The sequence below is a fragment of the Notothenia rossii genome (assembly GCF_949606895.1).
Source record: "Notothenia rossii genome assembly, chromosome: 11".
NCBI classification, from domain to species: domain Eukaryota; kingdom Metazoa; phylum Chordata; class Actinopteri; order Perciformes; family Nototheniidae; genus Notothenia; species Notothenia rossii.
Genome location: NC_136910.1, coordinates 28831871 through 28853848, shown reverse-complemented (window position 1 = coordinate 28853848; position 21978 = coordinate 28831871). Strand labels below are relative to the sequence as shown.

The 21978-nt window shown below is 41.5% G+C and overlaps 2 protein-coding genes across 6 annotated transcripts in view; one reads left to right on the top strand and one right to left on the bottom strand.

Annotated features, from left to right (window-relative positions):
* acbd4 (acyl-CoA binding domain containing 4) overlaps positions 1–12918 on the bottom strand; it is a 63982-nt gene extending 51064 nt beyond the window's left edge. The window contains exons 1-5 of one of the 3 annotated variants that reach the window (XM_079657237.1): positions 12660–12918; positions 12103–12240; positions 5639–5759; positions 1797–1881; positions 1340–1460 (exon numbers count right to left, since the gene is read on the bottom strand). In XM_079657237.1, coding sequence (XP_079513363.1) covers positions 1340–1460; positions 1797–1881; positions 5639–5759; positions 12103–12193 — 418 coding nt within the window. In that variant the 5' untranslated portion in view covers positions 12194–12240; positions 12660–12918. Of the gene's footprint in view, positions 1–1339; positions 1461–1796; positions 1882–5638; positions 5760–12102; positions 12241–12659 lie in introns of those variants that run through there. The other 2 variants (XM_079657236.1, XM_079657238.1) reach the window with 2 other exon arrangements.
* Positions 12919–12957: 39 nt separating this feature from the next.
* LOC307023738 (uncharacterized protein) lies at positions 12958–21468 on the top strand. Of its 3 annotated transcripts, XM_079657239.1 has the most exons (7): positions 12958–13348; positions 15458–15733; positions 17069–17225; positions 19196–19262; positions 19825–19980; positions 20484–20543; positions 21067–21468. In XM_079657239.1, the coding sequence occupies exons 4-7, from the start codon at positions 19209–19211 to the stop codon at positions 21385–21387; spliced, it is 591 nt and encodes a 196-aa protein (XP_079513365.1). In that variant the 5' UTR covers positions 12958–13348; positions 15458–15733; positions 17069–17225; positions 19196–19208; the 3' UTR covers positions 21388–21468. The 3 variants fall into 3 exon arrangements, 2 of the variants coding, with proteins under 2 accessions (XP_079513365.1, XP_079513366.1); XR_013803761.1 differs by lacking the exon at positions 12958–13348 and having other exon boundaries at positions 14686–15733; positions 20484–20578; XM_079657240.1 differs by lacking the exons at positions 15458–15733; positions 17069–17225 and having other exon boundaries at positions 12959–13070.
* The last annotated feature ends 510 nt before the right edge of the window (positions 21469–21978 follow it).

Here is a 21978-nt window from a genome sequence, read left to right as displayed (position 1 = left end):
CGGGCAACGAAGGAGTGGCTTCGTAAGAAGCATTTCAAGGTCCTGGAGTGGCCTAGCCAGTCTCCAGATCTCAACCCCATAGAAAATCTTTGGAAGGAGTTGAAAGTCTGTGTTGCCCAGCAACAGCCCCAAAACATCACTGCTCTAGAGCAGGGGTTCCCAAAGTGGGGGTCGCAAGATGATTGCAAAATGAAAATAAGATAAATAAAAATTATAAATTAAAAAAAAAAAAAATTAAATTATTATTAATAATAACGTTTGCATAGACAATTTCAGGGGCGGACTAGCCATCTGTATAATTTCCCCGCAACGAGGCTCCCCGATTGACAATCCACTAGCGCAGTGTTTCTCAAACGTTTTAATACCAAGGACCACTTAACCAATAAAAAACACTCATGGACCACCTAACTCCACAAATATCCCAAAACAATAGGCCTGCTTACCCATTCCAACAATATATAACAAATTACAGCCTAATAATGACAGTAGTGATATTAATAGTAGTAGTAATAGTAGTAGTGATAGTAGTGAGACAATAATGACACTCCCGCGAGAGTGCGGAAAACTGAAATTAATTCACTAGTAGACCCCCGTCTCTGGCACTGTTATTTTGGGGGTCGCAGGCTGAAAAGTTTGGGAACCCCTGCTCTAGAGGAGATCTGCATGGAGGAATGGGCCAAAATACCAGCAACAGTGTGTGAAAACCTTGTGAAGACTTACAGAAAACGTTTGACCTCTGTTATTGCCAACAAAGGGTATATAACAAAGTATTGAGATGAACTTTTGTTATTGACCAAATACTTATTTTCCACCATAATTTGCAAATAAATTCTTTAAAAATCAGACAATGTGATTTTCTGGATTTCTTTGTTCTCCTTTTGTCTCTCATAGTTGAGGTATACCTAGGATGAAAATTACAGGCCTCTCATATTTTTAAGTGGGAGAACTTGCACAATTGGTGGCTGACTAAATACTTTTTTGCCCCACTGTTTGTTCTGCTGGCAGAGGGTGTAGCATCTGGGTATTGACACGTCAGAGAACCCAGGAAGAAAACAATGGAAAACGAGGTATTTTCTGTGTTAGAGTTTTACTCGCTACAGGGTGTACTTTGAGGGTTGTTGACTCTGCAGACCGTTTACATGCATAAAAAGCTTCAAAACACACAAGGTAATAAAGGGTAATAACAGGAAAAGCATGACATGGGCCATTTAAGATACTTGTTAGAATCAGTTCACCATAAATATTATTGGTCAACTTATCAGATGAGGAGTGCATTGACGCGAGCAGATGTTATTTCAATCAAATATTATGATGATAACATGACAGCAGATATGCCGACCTTCTCTGAGAGTGAACAGCTCCTCTGGGGGCCGTGGCATGTCGTCCATCACTAGGTAGAGCGGCTCGAAGTGGTGGAAGAGCGAGGCCGTCTTCTTGTTCATGGAAACGCTGTCGATGACCTGAAGAGCCAGAAGACACTTTTAATCATCTCTGAACTGATATTTCCAGCTTTTAATTTGTATTGTATTATGATGCCTCACTTCATATTCACAAGTTTATTGTGAATTGATTCAAGTCAAGAGTTAAAAAACTATTTATCACCAGACCTAAATAAAATAAATATTGTTAGCAGCTAACTGACTCAGTCAACATGCAACTGGGATTTCAGCTGTTACTCTTCATTTAAAAAATATGTATATTTTTAATGGGGATATCCTTTTCTTCATCTGCAAATGCTATCACGCCAAAAATGTTCAGTTAAAATATGTGAATGAAATGTTTGTTATAAAAGGTACCTCCTGTGCTACTTTCTTCATCTCGTCCACGTATGCAGCCATGGCGCTCTCAGTGCTCATCCCCCCCAGCCGGCACCACGCATCCCTACACACACACACACACACACACACACACACACACACACACACACACACACACACACACACACACACACACACACACACACACACACACACACACACACACACACACACACACACACACACACACACACACACACACACACACACACACACACACACACACACACACACACACACACACACACACACACACACACACACACACACACACACACACACACACACACACACACACACACACACACACACACACAGAGAAAACATTGCAACTGTCATCTATACTTTTATGACATCAAAGGTTAGATTACTACTGTGAAGCTTCTCCTGGACCAGAGTGCTGCAGTAAGACACAATAACCAACACAAACATGTAAATACTGGCAATCATAGCGTCCCTATACCTCACGTTTCAGATAGTAATCATTACTTTAGGGACGTAGGTTGTGGTGGAGAGACAATCCATTTGGGATGGTACTCATTTGAAAATTGTGTTTAGGGTAGAATATCTTCATTAAAAGAAAAACCGAGCATATTCTTTCTAAACAAAAGGGTGCAATTAAAGAGTATTTCCTTGTTAAGTTGGTCTGTTATGGGCTCAGAACAGTCTCATAATACACACATGCACACAGAAGGATTCGCACTTGTGTTTCATGATCCGCAAAAGGATTCACACTTGTATTTCCGGATCCACACTTGTGTTTTTCAATGCACACACAAATGTGTTCTGTTTCATATATACATGTAAATAAAATCAAAATACAGAAAAAAGTTTTACATATGTATTTTTTATCCTCACATATTTGTTTTCTGTTTAAATCCCCTGAACCTGCAAACACAAACCGCTTTCTGTGCACGGATCGCTGTGCATTCGTGTGTGGGTTTTTTGAGACTCCCCTGACGGTCAGCCGATTCGTACTTGTAATTTTTTCTATCTATAGCCAATCAGATGTCTCCTCAATTCTAAGTCAATCACATGAGCGTGCCCCCACGAGGGTAGATTTCTTGCGTTCATGAGGTAGCGCTTCATGTACGCATTTTGCGCTGTCCGGTCAGCTCGCTAAACAGAGGGCGGAGCATCAGGTGATTATGCAGAGCTGCGTGTCTCAGGCCCAACCCCAAACTACTCCCTCGACTCTACCCCTCCGTGTCGGAGTGAACTACTTCTGTAGCCACACTCGCAGCTCAACGAGGCTCCCTCCTGTCAGATGGAGGGAGTAAATACAGCAGCAAGCTTTGGGACGGCCTCCCCTCTCTCCGGCAAAAACAGGAAATGCCGTAACTGTATGTAACAACGGTTTCAAATCAGCATCTCTTAGACAAAAAGTTTAAATGAATAACTCAAATAAAACTCCAAACATCTTTCATTGTGTTTCAAAGCTCTTTTAGTTTTAAACCTGATGTTTATAAGCTTCTTAGTTTTTGCAACGGTCTGTAAATATACACAACTTTATTATAAAATACACACATTTACCTTTTTCTAGACTAAACACAGGTATGATCCTTAGTTAAAAACATATGAGGTTATCATGAGGTTGTTAACATCGCAGTTTATCAGTGGATGTTTGCTGGAACCACTTGTTAACAGCTTGTTTCCTGACGGACACACACAGCGTGACTCCGGTCAGATAGAGACCGGTCTCAAGTCAGCACCGCTGCAGACTTGCTGTTTGAGGGCTTGATAGCCCACTCCCCCTCCACACTCATTGGTTTTGAACAGCACTTAATATGGCGGACCCTCCGCGCGAACGCGCAAACGGAGGGGTAGGGTGTAGGGGGCGGTTTGGGAATGGGCCTCCGTCAGACTCAGCAGCTGATCTGATCTCTCTCTCTCGCGTCCGGTTATACTTCACTCGCGTTTATGTCCATATCGATCAGATCCAGCTCTCCTGATCGGCCTTTATAGAGAGCACCGATCAAACTATTACGAGTGAATATCGGCCGATAATGACCGGCGGGGCTTCCCCCCATTGACAGTTCACTGTCTAGACCTGGCTTCGTAGTGCACTGATCGATTAGGCTAAGCTAACCTGTAGCTGCTCCCTCCAGTCCACACTCACAACAACTTCATACAGACATAACTAAAGCAGCTGTATTCGCCATACAGGAAACACACATTTAAAACGGTTTTGCCTGCCGTTTCCGTTCGGAAAGTGGCAATGTACTGAGAGTGGAGGTGTCCTGAGATTAACGCCAGCAGGCAAGCTCCATGGACCTGTCAGCTCCGGACAGCGCAAAAATGCGTACATGAAGCGCTACGTCATGAACGCAAGAAATCTACCCTCGTGGGGGCACGCTCATGTGATTGGCTTATAATTGAGGAGACATCTGATTGGCTATAGATAGAAACATTTACAAGTACGAATCGGCTGACCGTCAGGGGAGTCTCTAAAAACCCACACACGAATGCACAGCGATCCGTGCACAGAAAGCGGTTAGTGTTTGCAGGTTCAGTACTAATAAGTGAGGATCAAAAATACATATGTACAACTTTTTTCTGTGTTTGGATTTTATTTACAAGTATATGAAACGTAACACATTTGTGTGTGCATTGAAAAACACAAGTGTGGATCTGAAAATACAAGTGTGAATCCTTTTGCGGATCATGAAATACTAGTGTGAATCCTTCTCTGTGCATGTGTGTATTATGAGACTGTTCTGAGCCCATAGTCTGTTGCTAATATAGTATACACAATATTAACAAAGTGATTCAATTTTTTATGATATAAAAGAGAAAAATCTATCTATTTGAAGAGCTGGTCCAGATATTTGATGGCATTTCTTCTTGTCCTATGTTATTATGTGCAGGGGTGCACATAACTGGTACGCAGGTACGCATGCGCGGCAACAATCTGAAATGTGTCACAAAGCGCATTTGCGTACCGACGTACTTGTGAAGCTTTTCCAGAAGGCGGTTAGATCACCGGACGACAGGGTTGGTCTCCGTGTGCACAGACAGGGCTGCTGTTAACGTTGGTCTGTACAACGGAATTGAGCCAAAATGACGGCAACCGGCTGCGGAGGGAGAGTCCCCCCCCTTCACTGGAGAACTGCGCTAAAACAGCTGATCAGAACGTTCATGTTCTGTGGTCACGGAGTACTCCACTGCCCCCCCCGCCCCCCCCTGTTGACGTTCGCGATACAGAGGGCTTCATCAAATAACTTTGAGTGGAGCCAGAAGTTGGAGTACCAAACACTGACTCCAGGTACTCATCTGAGTACCTCACTGAGAAAGTTATGTGCACCCCTGATTATATGAATTGATTCAAAGAAGAAGCACTATTATCATACTGCAGGTTTAATCATATTTGCTATATATACTCTCTCGTTCAGTGAGAATTGTTGGGCATTATTACACAGGAATAAAACGTATACAATAAATATGTGGATCCGAATAAAACATTGCACCTTTAAGCAGGACTCTGATCTCTCTCATCAGTAACCAGGCAACAGAGCCCTTGCTGACTTCGCCTACGTCTTGCTGCTGCTCTTTTGAAAGAGCTAGGCTAAAAAGTTATTTGGATGCAACATACATGGTTAACTGAATTACACTGATCACAACAAACTCCATGAAGAGACACTTATTAAATGTGTGTTTTAGTGTTTACTGGAAACTTTTCTAATGGAAATCTGAAGTAGAGTATAAACAGCTAGCCGTTATTTTGCTCGAGGAAATACAAGCACTTGTAAAAGCTGCTGAGTAGCTCCTGTATATGCTACTGAAACTGACCTTGACATTCAAGCCCTCACACACATACACACCATTTGTAGCGACCAACTGGGTCCCAGAAGCCGGGCCGGGGGACAGTACAGGGTCCACACACTGCCTGCTTGTACAGACTGTAGAAACGCAGCATCACCTCATAGGACGGCCGGTAGGAGCCTGCAGAAAACAAAGACCCTGATCAGGAATGTTCAACTGTCTGCTGACTTCTACCTCGACTACAGGGAACCCACATAGGGACTATTAGGATCATAGGAAGCTCATTTTCAATTTACTTTCAGGTCAAAGAGCTTTAAGCTGTGTTCAGAAATCTAAGAGTTCATGTTTTAACATTAAAGCGATTTAACTGGCCATATGAATCAATCCAGTTAATATGACTTTGTCAACAGTGGAGTTTGGAGAGGATGTATGGCAGACATGTCACAAGTTAATGTATTAATAAAAAGTGCTGGTCACTCTTCTTTGTAAAAACAGCATTAACCCAAACTCCATTAAAAATGTTGGGGCAATGTTTAACAAAGAGCTACACTGGAATTCCACTTGATATTTTCAATTATGAGATTGAATGATGCTGATGACGATGATGATACTACTTTTCATTCAAAGATCTGCTTGATAAAACTCAAAATATCCAGAAAACCATACATAGTTATTAAGGTCTTACTACATGCTGGCTGCTACACTTGGCTTCTCTAGACCAGTGGTTCTCTAGACCTTGGGGGGTCGCCAAAGATCGCAGGGGGGTGCCAGGCCTCAGATGATTTGAGGCCTAATATTATATTTAGAATAAAAATAAATTAAAAATGTATGAATCATTTTGTTTTTACATATTGGAACGCAATACATGATTGTCGCTAAAAGCCTTGTCTCTACATTACAATAAAATATAGAAATTAAATGATTAATTAAAATAAAAATTCATCTGATACTCCTCCGATTCGCGCCAACATTGACGTTACTGTGTCAGCTTTCATAATAATAACAGTTTGCTGCGCTTGCGAGCTAGTGACTAACTTCATAAGGTGAATATTTTTGTCTAAAAATGTCTGAAAAACGTAAAGGAGATGACAGCTCATCTGCAATCAAAAAGAAAAGGAGGACCACCTACCTAGAGAGCTATCTTAACTTCGGTTTCATGGAGGGAACGGACAAAACCCGCCCAGAGTGTGTGATATGCCGAGAGAAGCTAGCCAACGAAAGCATGAAACCTAGCAAAATGAAGAGACACCAACAGACCATGCACCCAGAAACAGTCGGGCGTGATCGAGACTTTTTCATAAAGAAACAACACCTTGCAAAGGCAAACAAGCCAATGGATATTAGAACAGCGTTTGTTAGGGCTGGCAGCGATGCACAGAAGGCCACCGAGGCCTCTTTTGAATGTGCACTTTTAATAGCAAAGGCAAAGAAACCGCACAACATTGGCGAGCAGCTCATTAAGCCAGCTTGCATTAAGATGGTTGAGAAACTGTGCGGCCCGCAGGTGGCGGAGAAGCTAAAAACTGTACCACTGTCAAACAATACGGTGAAAGACAGAATTGACAAGATGGCAAGTAACTGCGAGCTGCAGCTGCTCGAAAAGCTTGGAAAGGGGCCATTTGCCATACAACTTGATGAAACCACAACTGTAGCAGACGAGGCTGTGCTGATCGTTTATGTGCAATATATCGATGGGGAAGATTTGAAGCAGGACATTCTTATGTCAGTCAACCTTACCACTACCACCCGGGGTGAGGACATTTTTACTGCAGTGGATTCTTACCTCTCATCCCACAATCTTTCCTATGAGAATTTATTTGCATGTTGCACAGACGGAGCTGCCTCAATGATGGGGAAAAACAAGGGATTTAACAGTCGCTTGAGAGAAAAGGCCCCACACTGCACAATATTTCACTGTGTGATACATCGCCAGGCCCTGGCCAGCAAGAAACTGTCAGAAGACCTCAGCGAAACACTCTCAACTGTTGTTAAAATAGTCAATTTCATCAAAGGTTGCCACCCCAACAAGCGTCTATTCGCAGACTTGTACGAGGATGAAGCGCACCAAACCCTCCTCCTGCACACCGAGGTGCGCTGCCTCTCACGCGGCCGAGTGCTGGCCCGCTTTGTAGAACTGAAGGAAAAAATTGAAGAGAGTACAAACTCGTAACCGCGCACTGTCAGAGCAAGTGACTGAGTCATTCTGGATTAAAACAGCATACCTGGCCGACATCTTCGGTCTCTACAATGAAACAAACAAGCGTCTGCAAGGCGTGGAGTCCAACATTCTCCAATGTAAAGAGGCGCTCGATGCATTTGTGCGCAAACTGGAGTACCGGGTCGGGAAAATGGAGAGGGGGGAGCTGCAACAGTTTCCACTACTGCTGAAACAATCCCAAAACAATCCTGAAACGGTGCCTGTGTCTGTACGTCGCGAGTTCATCCGCCATATGAACGCACTCCAAACGGAAATGCAATCACGGTTCGCTGAAATAGACGAGTATGTCTCCAAGGAATTGTGGGACCAAGCCTCGCTCCAAAGCTCACACTGCATGCCACGACCAGGATTATAGTCCCATTCAGTACGACATATCTATCAGAAACAGCCTTCAGCGCACTTGTTGCCATCAAAACAAAAGCACGCAACACACTGGACGTTCACAACGACTTTAGACTAGCTGTCACTCACATTACACCGGCCATTCCATCCCTGGCTGCGGGCGTGCAAGCCCAAGGTTCACATTAATGAACCTACTTGAACCTCGTCTTCTCTCTGCTACCTGTTCCATGGCAGACAAGCATTTGATTTACCTGCTTAATATGCCAGTTTTTCATTTTTGTTTTATACAGGCCTATGCAACCATATTACCATTTTTTATTAGACATAGTCTATTCTTTTGAAGTGTCCTGTTCTTTGACATTTGAAATAAATATGACGCATACATTTGCAAGTTAGTAGCTAATAAAAGCATACAAAGACAGAAATGTATAATTTTTTCTTTAATAGAAATGTTTCTTCTGAGCGTAAAGTGTCGGTTTCAGTTGGATTATTTGTCACAGTTGCTCCGATCAGATCGGTCTCCTCCATTTTGTAGATTATTTACGATTTTTGAATCCACATAAACACATCGCAAAAATCCGGCTTACTTTTAGCATGTGTTTTAAACAGTTGAATCCCTTTGTGAATTGTTTCCACTTGCGCCGTTCTTTCATTTCTTCATACAGCGGGCATCCAAATTAATTCCAATAACCATCAAAGTCACTCCAATAGTGCTCCTTAATTACGCTTTCATCCTCCTTTAACGAAATACTTCACATTCATCCAGTTTGTGACAGTAGTTGTAGCATTTGTGTTGCCGTGTGTGTGCGTGTGCGTGTGTGTGTAACCGCTGTTACCAGGCACGGCTGTCTCTACCCGATCTGCCCCCCTGCCCGATCTGTACTGCGCATGTGCGAGATTGTCCGCCATACTGGACAACTATATACGGCAACTCTAATAGGACACTTCACACAGTGGCGTTTGTCAAAGCAGAAAAAGAACACAAAAAACCGGGATTTAACTTCTGTTAGACAGCTATATGCCATACATTTTTGCATACATTCACAGTAAATATGTATTCAGTATGATAGCTGCCAAACAGAAGTTAAATACATTTCTCACTTATTCTGACAATGTACTTAACCCCAAATAAATGAACCCAATAAAAAGAGTTGTTAAATAATAGTGAAGTCACGTTGTAATAACAATAACTCATCTCTCTCGGTTTTTTTTGTTTTCTTTTTGTGCTTTGCCAAACGCCACTGTGTCAAGTGTCCTAGTTGGGTTGCCGTACGGAGTTGTCCAGTATGGCAGACCATCTCGCACATGCACAGTACAGATCGGGCAGGGGGGCAGATCGGCAACAGCGATAATTAAAGTTTCAAAGTTTTGGGGGGTCGCAAATTTCAACAGGAGTCATTTGGGGGGGCCCTGGGTGAAAAAGGTTGGGAACCCCTGCTCTAGAGTCGAGAGCAGCGGTTTTCAAAGTGTGAGGCGCGCCTCCCCTGGGGAGCTCCAGAGAGCTTCAGGGGAGGCGCAGCGTGAGACACAAAAGAACGAGAAAAATACGAGTAAAGTGACACTTGCCCACTTTTGTCTGTCTGTGGAGACCGAGTTCCCCCACCTCGCCAAAAAGACTGTAAAAGTGCTCATTCCCTTCACCTCCACCTACCTGTGTGAGTGCAGGTTTTCCGCATTGACTTTGATCAAAAGCAAGTGCCGGTAAAGGCTGCAGCCAGAGTATGATCTGTGTTTATTCCTGTGAGCACCAAAGACGCAGACTCATTGTTCCCACTAAAGTAGGGGTGAGTGTAATAAGGAGGCAAAGTTGACGTTCAGTGTGTTGCCGGGAGCATATAAGGATGTATCCACAATGTTGAAAATGTTAAAAAAAACACGGCATGCGGAAATATACGGGTCGTGCTGCAGCTAGATGTGCCTGTCCTCTGTAAGAAGATGTCGGCGACTGACATGCAAGGAAGAACGGCTGTCCACAGGCTGTTCCAACTTTAACAACTGTATTAACTTCCAGGGTAGTGAATTGAACATGCAATTGTAATTGGGTGTGGTATATTTTCATGCACGGCACACGCATGTTCCACAACACACAAACTGAACAACACTCAATTTCCCGATCGCTACCAGTGTCCTTGCGATCTTGTTATAACAACAAGTGCACGTTACTGATGCAATATGGTTGAGACCATTCGGGCTTATTCTAGAGGGGTGCAAGGAATAGTCCAAGTATTGGGGGAGTTTTATACAATATGTTTAAAACATAAAAATAAAAAGGTTTAAAAAAGTTATTGTTTAATGTTTTAAGGAAGTGACGCTACTCAGCCAATCAAATCGGTGCAGTCAGCACGATAGATTCAAACACAGAGACGAGACAAGAGGAGAGAAGCAGTCGGAGTAATTTCAAATGGCGGAAGGTAGACAGCGAAAACAGAGCATTTAATTACATTTTCTCTTACTGGACCTCTTTGAAATGCAATTGAATACCCCTGCATTATAACAACAATAATAATAATAACAGCAATAATAATTGGGAGGGGGGGCGCGGCTGTTCTTATGTTCTCTGAGGGGAGGCTCACCTTCCCACTTTGAAAACCCCTGGTCTAGAGCAACTGTTGGTCTAGAGCAGTGGTCACCAACCTTTTTAAGCCCAAGATCACCGACCTCGGCCTAGGTGAAAGGCGAGATCTACCTATTGCAGAATTTAGTGAAAAAGACGGCACAGACAGTGCTTCCAATTTGAGGCCTTTTATATAGGCTAATTGCATCTGAATGACTGTTACAATGAAGGCTCCATGATTAGCTCACGGCATATAGGTAGGGGTAAAGTGCTATTTGTTTATGAGTGTGGGGCGGACCTCACCTCCTCTAGGTCCTCACCTCCTCTGGGGGGGTCTGGGGGGATGCTCCCCCGGGAAGATTTTTTTTTAAATATTGAAGTTGAAAGCATCAATCTGGTGCACTTTGAGAGCAACATGAAGAGATCTATGGATACCTCTCTCAGCACCCATATGAAACAGAACTGTAAACAGATTTTCTTTTTCTTTATTGATATTTTACAAATCACTCCCCTTTTAAACTGTATTCTTGTTTTACTGCCATATAGTATTTCATACCTGTTTTTCATGTATTCTCTTATTGTTTGTATAGCTATAATGATCATATGAAGGTGTGCCGCGGAAGTAATCTTTTAAATAATTTGTGACAAAACCGTTCTAAACACTCAAGAGTCCTTTAGCTCACCTGAGCCCCTCAGGGAGGACTCTCGTCCAGCTTGTTGTGGAAACAGCTCCTTATGTCCGTTAGTGCAGCTAGCTAACCAGATGCTAACATCACGGTCCCCGCTAGCACCGGTCCCTCTCTCTCGCTCTCTCGCTCTCTCTATATCACACTAAATGCGCTATTGCCACACACACACACAGAGCCGAGCTTGAATGACACAAGCACACGTGTATTTCCATGCAACTCTCTGATTGGTCTGGTGACTTGCCTCTGTTGCATTCACTGAACACGGGAAATTGCAGTCCTGCCGTCCTCTCTTGTGTCAAGATGAGGTTCACGTAAAGCACGGTTAATGTATTATATTATTGAGGTGTCTCAAATATACGTCAATCAAGTGGCACCTGCTAACGGGGTGGTGGATGATAGGTTTACATCTAAAAACGTATTTTTCAAACATTATTATTTTAATTTGATTTCTTTCTTTTGTTACTTTTTTTTTTAACGGTCCGCGATCTAGCCGCACCACACTCGCGATCGACTGGTTGGCGACCACTGGTCTAGAGTCTAGACCAACAATTTCTGAGTGATGTTCGGTTGGACACTGACTGTGTGCAGCACAGCAGGAACCACAGCTGCACCAACAGGTCAAGCGGCCTGAGGATTCTGCAATAATAAATCAACTGTGTGCTCAGCAGCAAACCTTCTGACACACATGAGATCATGGGATGGCTGTGAAAGGCTGTTTACCATTCTTGGGGAGGTTATGGATGACATCCACAGCAGCCTGAAAGCGCTTCTGGTGATCAACCACAGGCTGTGCCATAGCCAGGACTGGCATGACACTGGGACTTGTTTAATCTAGCTTCAGGGACAAGTGCACTGGAGCTGAGAGAGAACACACACACACACACACACACACACACACACACACACACACACACACACACACACACACACACACACACACACACACACACACACACACACACACACACACACACACACACACACACACACACACACACACACACACACACACACACACACACACACACACACACACACACACACACACACACACACACAGAGAGTGGAATCATCAACTGACGTTACATGACACACGCACTTTGATCTAACGAGACTGTATGTAGCATGCAACACACAACATTAAGTATTGCATATTTAACAGATTACTTTTGTAACATGTAGGCTACCATACACTCTAATATGCAGGTTCTGTACATCAATGTAATAAAAAAACATGTAGTAAAACACAAGGGAGTTAGCTAGGCTAGACAACTTACCTCTAGCTAACCAAGTTGTGCAGGTGTGACGTTAGGTTAGTTAGCAGTTAGCTCTTTAACTTGTCTTACCTCACTTGCCGATACTTTCCATGACCAGACAGTGTTATCCAGCGGCTCAGCCTGTATTAGAAGTACTCGTGTAGAGATGTGTCTCTGTTGGGGTTATTTTCTTTGGCGGAACAGTGTTGTTGTTACCTGACCGGGCTGCGTCTATCATTTTTCCAACCCAGTTTAGATTTAACCACGCCCACTTCCGCATTACGCAAGGATCGACGTAGCTCTACGCGATAGCGTCATCGTTAAAGCAGGATATTGAATAGTTGTTTTTTGTCTTTCCAAAAGATTTGTTCACTGAAAGTAAACGATCCTGTAATCAAAGCCATATCGAAGAGTCCTGAGATTATATTACTGGTATTTTATCATCTATACATAGCCTGTGTGTATCCTCAAATGTCGTTTTCAGGACAAACAAAAGACGTTTTAAATATCTTATCAGCTGGTGTAAGTGCAGAATATTAATAATAATAATAGATTTAATTTGTTAGCGCTTTTACAGGTGCTCAAAGACGCTTTACAGATAATAGTGAAGAAAAAAGAAAAGAGAAGAAAGGAACAACAAATAAATATATAGTTAAAGTTAAAGTCAAATAATACAAAAACAATCACACATAAAAAGCCAGATTGAAGAGGTGAGTTTTTTTGAGTTTTTTGAAAGTGGTGAGGTCGGTGCAGTCTCTGATGGGTTGTGGGAGTGAGTTCCAGAGGGAGGGGGCAGCGACGGAGAAGGCTCTGTCCCCCCAGGTCCGGTGATTGGTGTGGGTGGGGATGGATAGGAGGTTGGCTTCTGATGAGCGGAGGCAGCGGGAAGGGGTGTGGTGGTGCAGCAGGTCTGTGAGGTAGGGGGGGGCCTGTTTGTTGAGGGCTTTGTAAGTTATGAGGAGGACTTTGAAGTGGATTCTTTGACGGACGGGGAGCCAGTGGAGGTTCTGGAGGATGGGAGTGATGTGGTCTCGGGAGCGGGTGTGGGTGAGGAGGCGGGCAGCAGAGTTCTGGATATGTTGGAGTTTATTGAGGAGGTTGGATGGTATGCCATAGAGGGTGCTATTGCAGTAGTCGAGTCGTGAAGTGATGAATGCATGAATCAGGGTTTCAGCAGCAGAGGAGGAGAGTGATGGGCGGAGACGGGCAATGTTTTTGAGGTGGACAAAGGCGGTCCTGGTGATGTGATTTATGTGGTGGTTGAATTTGAGCTGACTGTCGAAAATGACTCCGAGGTTGCGGATGTGAGGGGGGGAGATAGAGTGTGGCTGTCAATGGTAAAGTTGAAATTCTGGATGTCTTTGATACGGGATGGGGGGCCGATGATGATGATGTCTGATTTGGCACTGTTCAGTTGGAGATAGTTTGTTTGCATCCATGCTTTTATTTCTGAGAGACAGTTGGTGAGAGTGGAGTGTGTTGTGGGGGTGATGTTTTTGTTGAGATATAAAGTTTGATGTCATCGGCGTAGCAGTGAAATTGAAGGTTGTGGCAACTAATTATTTTGCCAAGGGGGAGCATGTAAAGGATGAAGAGGAGGGGGCCAAGCACCGAACCCTGGGGGACGCCTTGGGACAGAGGAGCAGTGGAGGAGGTGCAGTTGTTGATGTTGATAAACTGATATTGAATATAACCGTGACTATTACTGTGTACTTCATTTATCTGACAGCATTATTTAATGATACTATTTTATATATATATATATATACACACACATGTATTCATTTATAAACATATATATATAAAAACACACACTTATATGTACTCACACATGTATTTATTCATTTATACACACAGATGTATTCATTCATTTATACACACAATCACATATATACACTTTATATTAATTCATTTGTACACACACATATACATATATATATATATATATATATATATATATATATATATATATATATATATAACAAAACACAATATAATAAAAACAGTTGCAATAATAACATAATATGGTATGATCAATACTACCCTTTTGTTTTTGCTCCCATATTTCAATTAAAAGATATTTTTCAAAATCAATATTGGTGGGGGCTCTTTTGCAAAGATAATCAATAACACCACCTGACAGTTGTTGCAGATTATACAGCATACTTGTTACTTACACACATGTGCGATGGTCCCAAAAACGCCAAAATCTGCACTGTAAAAAAATATATACATTTATTAGGCACTCTGAATAAGGGTTGACTGTGTGATAATCATGCCTTTTTTCCAAAAAACGCCAAAAATCTGCACTGTAAAAAAATATATACATTTATTAGGCACTCTGAATAAGGTTTGACTGTGTAATAAACATGCATCTTTTCCCAAAAACGCCAAAATCTGCACTGTAAAAAAATATATACATTTATTAGGCACTCTGAATAAGGGTTGACTGTGTAATAATCATGCCCTTTAATTGGTGTAAAAGGGTAAAATTGGTTCTCACCAAGTGAAGGCTGGGACAGTGGGAGGGGTGAGGTAGGAACAGGGGACTGCTGAATGCTGAAGTCCCAGGATACAATCCCAAGTTGACTGCATGATCCACTTACCTGTTTGCATCAACTGCAGGAGGTATTCAACAATGAATTAACATTACCTGCCAGAGCTGCCAAGTCTCACCCTTTGAGAGTGAGAGTCACGCAATTTAACCTCTTCACACGCCTCACGCCACACTTGCCATTTCACACACTTTTTTTCCCCCTCTCACTACTTTATAATAATTTTTTTATTTAATGATATATTTCCATAACTTGTTGCTTGAGGCTTTCCATAGTTCGAGTCAGGGACATGGTGAGCCCGCCCTATTCTGCCCCCGATTGGCTGACCGAGATATGTGATAACCAATCATCAGCCCCCAACGAAAGGCACCAAACCAATCAGAGGCAGCTTTGGGCGTTTCATTGCATCTCTATCCTATGAAGACAACGACTATGAGAACAACACTTATGGCGGAGAAATCAAAAAGTAAACGTGAGATGTCTGTTAGCGCCTCAATAATGCTGTGACTGACATTTTCATCTGAAGCGGGAGGTTAAACGGTAGGTAACCACTTCATTTTTACAAACACATTTTACAAATATTTTTATTTTGATGAATTCAACCTTGGGTCTGACTACGTGAGACTGAACGTTACACAGGCTGCTGGTGAGCAGTGTGACAGGTTGCTGTGGTGGGTTTAACAACAAACAACTGTGACTAATAGATGAGAGTAACAAATGCGTCACTTCCGGGCAAAAATAACGGCTCCGCCCACTTTTGGGGGAAAACAATGCTGTCAGTTGAACGGCGGTCAATACAAATTTTGAAGTTTTTGCCAATCCGATCAGAAATGTAATAAAACCGGAGATTTTTGGATCTTCAAAGAGCCCGATTCCAATGGCCAGATAGGCAAACAATTGCGTTAAGCCATTAGAAATAGACGATCGGGCTCAATATATGGTTAAATATAGCAGTAGGCTATACATTTTCCTAGATGAGAGTAACATCCACGTCACTTTACGGCCCCGCCCACTTTTGGGGGAAACAACGGCTGTCATTTGAATGGCGATCAAGCCTGAAGCCACAGAGATCTTCTGTTACTGTCCTTTCTTCTTAGAGGAAGTACAGAAACACGTAACTCTGGATTTGTTTTAATGTTTGAGGTGCAATAAACGACACAGCAGCTTTTTGGCATGATAAAACTATTATGTTCCGCCCTATACAGTCTATGGTTCCGCCTCACTAATGAGAGTAACAGCTGGAGAAATTACAGCCTCCCTACTGATTTTAATTTAACCATATGTCAAGACCGATTGTTGATTACCAATGATCAAATGTAATTGTTTGCCTGACTGGCCATTGTAATCGAGCTCTTTGAAGATCCAAAAATCCACGGTTTTCAAAAAAAATTGATCGGATGGGCAAAAACTTCAGAATTTGTATTGACCGCCATTCAAATGACAGCGTTATTTTCCCCCAAAAGTGGGCGGGGCCGTAATTTTTGCCCGGAAGTGACGTAGGTGTTACTCTCATCTATAGCAGTGTTAGTTAAATCATCACGTATTTGCGTGTGTAAGCTAATGGATACTTGCTATGAGCTAAGGGAATTTACAGTACTGTACCTGTGCTGTTTGCATTTCTGTCTAATAAAATATTCAATCAATCAAACAGTAACATGTAGCTATCTTTTGAGACTGGATCATTCATTCCTTAACTGTATACTTCGATTTCTGTCTGTTTGTCTGTTAGTTTGAAAGTCTGAAAGATGTCAGGTAGACTCTTTGCTCTTGTCAAATTTTCTTAACATTTTCTTAATAGATTGTAAAGTTTAATGACCACATCTGAAAAAAAACCAGTTTCAGCTACATTACTTTACCACATTGTGTTATTTTTAGGTTTCCTAAACTTCTCCCATACAACGGACCTGACGAGCGTGACAAACTGAGTGAGGAGTTTCTGGACTACCTGTCCATGGATATTGCCATGCCCGAAGACCCAGCCACGTTGGACATTGAGAGCTTTTGGGGGAACATGGCATCAATGAAGAATAAGGTAAGAATTATTCTGCACCCTTTGAAATACCCATTGACGTAATCAACTTAATTCTATACAAAAATACTTGAGAGTAATTAGGCTTCCTATGTACATTTTTCGAAGGTGACCGGTATGAGCAGATTTGGGAGGCTCTATCATATTGCCAAGTTGGTGTTGGTACTTCCACATTCAAATGCTGAACGAGTGTTCTCTGTGGTGGGACTGAACAAAACCAAAACCCGAAACAGTTTGGCTCTTGATGGAACTCTATCATCCATCATGACTGTGAAGATGGCAAACCTTGAGCCACAGTGTTTCAAATGGGAGCCCCCTCCCTCTGTCATCAAGGCATCAAAATCTGCCACAAACACCTACAACATGAGACATGTCATGTAAACCAAAACACACAAACAAAGACATGCACTTTTATTTTTGTATAATATATATCATATATATATTATTCTGGTTCTAATTTTGTTACACTTAAAAAAAAAATGCACTAAAGGAAAAGTCTGCTATTGTTTCTTAAAAGGCTGCTATGTTTTCTTTATATTGACATTTTATAAATAAATGTATTTTATTTGTCAAACTTTTTCTTGTTACGATTGTTTTCATTTCTACTTGTGCTCATCAATTATTAACACTATATAAGCATGAGGAGGCAGACAGTGCAGGGAGAGCAGCTGGCATGGGGGTGAAGACATCACAACAGTCTTAATGTTCATTTAAATTGAGATATTCCTCTAAATCGACGTTAAAAAAGGCCAAAAAAAAATCGCCGCCGAACGAATCTTCCCCCGAAAGTCTCACTCCTACTTTTTACTGAAACTTGGCAGCCCTGACTGCATAAGTGTGGTCCTCAGTCATATTGACAAAGAAGCACTATTATATTGTATATTGTATATTATGTTGCTGCGTTTAAAAGGACGGTATTTCCAGTGGCGGCTGGTGGAAAATATTTTTGGTTGGGCTATGGAAATGGTCACAAAACCATACTAGGGCAGTCCGGGGGAATACTTTTTTGAGAAATGACCCCTTAAATTATGTCTTCTGGTGATGTTAGAGGGGGGGGGGGGGGGATGGGGCGGGGGGACAAATTGAGGCTTAAAAATATGAGATAATCCATAATCTTTAGTGTGGTTAGCTATGAATCTTCCTGTGCAACAGTACAGTAGGCCCACTCAAACCGCAGAACACTGGCGCTTTGGGAACAGTCAAATTATTTAATTCCCATTTAAAATCAGGAGACTAAATGTGTGTGTGTGTGTGTGTGTGTGTGTGTGTGTGTGTGTGTGTGTGTGTGTGTGTGTGTGTGTGTGTGTGTGTGTGTGTGTGTGTGTGTGTGTGTGTGTGTGTGTGTGTGTGTGTGTGTGTGTGTGTGTGTGTGTGTGTGTGTGTGTGTGTGTGTGTGTACTCTAAAAAATGCTGGGTTATTTCTATAAACACATTGCTGGGTTGATTTGGCTGGGTCATAATTATGGGTTATTTGGGTACTGTAAACACACTGGTGGGTTGTTCATGCTGGGTCAAAGGGTAGGGCTTCAATTGCAGTTGAACACCTGCCTGGGTTATTTTTAACCCAGAGGTTGCTTTATTAATTTCCCCACTTCTGAATCATTCTGGAACCATCTTTTTTGTCATTTTTCACATCAAAACACACTGAAAAAACTGACTATGACCCCTTTTAGATGTTACATGTTTTAATATAGCCTTTTTTAATATATTTGAATGTGTTATTGCATCCTTCTTATCTTTTTTAATTAATCATGCATTATGTATGCATGCATACATTTAGCAAAAGTGCACCACATCCAGTCATATTTAGGCTCTATTTAAAAAAAAAAAAAACGTTACATTGTCACAAAGGAGTTTGTAGGATTTTGAGTCATTGGCCTAACACAAGTTTGTAATCATTGGCAATCAATTACCTTTTTTCTTTTACCATTATGATTAGTTTTAATTTCTGCTCATCTTTATTTTTATTGCAGGTTTTGCTATCTGATGTTTTGCGTGATGTGGAACAGAACCTTACTCACAATACTCCATATTGATGAGGTAAGTTATATATTTCACATGGTGAATGTATGGTGAAATGCCTATTTACTGTACGCATAGAGCTGATACAGAGCAACATGATCATACATTTGAAATGGTATTTCTGTCCATCTGATAAGTCCAATATTCACTAACTTTTAGCTCTGTTTTTGCTCTGCACCAACTCCTTAGTAAAGTATTTGGCTCTTTAGCTGCTCAATGTTCCGCTTTCTTCACCAGCTATTCTCTAACTGTCTGTTTGATTGTCTGAAGAAAACAGCTGCTGCTGGAATTGGGGTTTTAACTTTATACCTCAACATTTTACCCATTGTCAATTAAAAAAAGTATTAGCCAGGTTTAAACAACCATACCGCTTACAAGTCTAGTTCTGATTCCTTGCAATTACCTTAGATTAATAGAAATACTGGTTAGAACATACTGTACACCAATACACATCTTATCAAGGACTTGGTTAATGAGGAGGTCAAAATTAGAATCAATCCTTTAATTATATAGTAGATACAAAATACACCAATGGCTGAATGTGCTCTTTGTCTTCTGTCGTTTTGTTTTTGCATAACAGATATATGCTGAATTCCAGCGCATAACAACTATCCCACTTGAAATAGCCTTCATGGCGCAGTTGGACAGCCATCTACCTCAGCTGACATCTGTCTTCCAGAAGAAGGGAGGAGTCGTTGGCCAAAAACTAGCCAAACATCTGGCTATCTTGCAAAAGGTGTGTGTATACACTGTTTTATACAAATTTTCTCTGTGGAGCAAATTTTATGAAATGTACCTGTCTAGTACCGTATAGAGCCCCATTTGCCTCACAACAGCCTGGATTACTTGCCAGGTGCAAGAATGCAAGACGCATTTCTAAGAAAATCTCATCTTAATAAGGCAATAGTGGCACACTGGTTAGAGAAGCAGGCTTGTGACTGGAAAGGTGCAAATGCAATCCCCAGGTGGGGAAAGTGAAAAAGCAGAACCTGCCTTGAGCAAGTCACTTAATCCTCAGTGGCCAACAGATCAGACTGTGGTTGTACTAGGCAGATTCTAGGTGTGAACTGTGAAGAACAGAGCATCGCTCTTGGTGAAAACTCACTGGATGAGTAGAATTTGTAATATATATTGTATATTTAGGTTACTACAGGTTGTAAATCTTCTACAATTTATAGACAATTCTTTTATTATTGATGTATTTAGAAATATTTTAATAATTGTAATTTTCTTACACAGGCAACAAGTGATGTTAACCTTAAAAGGGAAGCAATCCTCAAGCACTTTGCATCCACCTTGGTGAGGACGATGGACATCTCATTCGGGAGTATATGGTGAGTCCTGGAATTGCATTTGTCAGTCACATGTAGTGTTTTAAGATCCTAGTGTCAGGCATCAATTTGAGATAATTATGTTTTACCTTATAAGTAGCATGAAGGTTGAGAATATGTATATGAATGTTGATATTCATCAACAGACTAAAGCATTTCAAACCATCAGCTTGGTTCTTTATACGATGAGGTTGGCTTTATTCATTATTTTTCTTATTGTCCAATGGAAAGACCATAATCAACAATGTCTTAGTCCATCTGTCAATCCTCTCTGACTTCTGACACTTAGCACCAAGCTTATTGGTTCCTACGTAAATCTTTAAAAACACCTCACACATATTTAGTTTGATTCAGAAATATATACGATATGACCAGCTTTGTTTTAAGGGATTAATAGGTATGTGAGCAATATTAAAAAAAATGTATACAATAAAGTATGTCATTAAAATTACATAATTGAATAAATGCATGTTTTTTCTTTAAATATACAGGACATCGAAGGAGATGACGTCACCAGAGACCTGCAGAAATCTACCATGGGCATATATGTCATCAACAAGGAGGGTGGAGAACCTGGACATTATGACGATGTTGGGATTTTTGTTGAAGGACTAATCATTCTGGACAACATTGGATCTGTAGCCCGAGCTTGTGCCATCATGCTGGGAGTCATCTATACACTGAACATGGCTTCCCCCAAAGAGCTAAGGTACTACTATGAATTCATTCAGAAAGTGCTCTTGCAAATGGATGGTGAAAGGCTTTCCCCCAAAGTCCTTGGACTGAAGAACAAGATACATGCTGGACTGTAGGATTTCTTCAGCCGCTCTTGTGAACCGATGCCATTTAAAAAGAAAAAAACACCAGTCAAACCTCAAAGGTTGGGAGAAGAATGTGGAAATGTTGATGGACTTGGAAGACATGTTTCATGTATTAATGTGAGGAAGGTTACATCCTCCTCAGCTGTTTAAGTCACATGCTTCATGTTACGTCAGGATTTATTCGCTAAGTTTGTTTCCACTGCACTTTGCTGTCATGGCCTCCACCTCTGCCTAGTCGGATTTCTCACATTCACTGTGACATATAGGCTACAGTATGTATGAATCAGAATCGGTATGCCCACCAGATTGGAGGCAGCAGCTTGTCCATTCGAAGGGTTGGAATTCAAACGGATGTAGTATTTTTTTGAATTTGTATTGTGCTAAAATGCATTGTTCTTTTATAGTGGAAATGGAATGTTGGCGATTTGCCAAAGCTGTTCAAGTTATCAATAAATGCATTTGTATATATATATATATACGGTTTGTTTGGAGATAATTCATTACACTATTATACATTATTGTTATTATATTCTATTTAGCCCAACAATATGGCATCTCTGTTGAGTTTGTCGATACCTACAA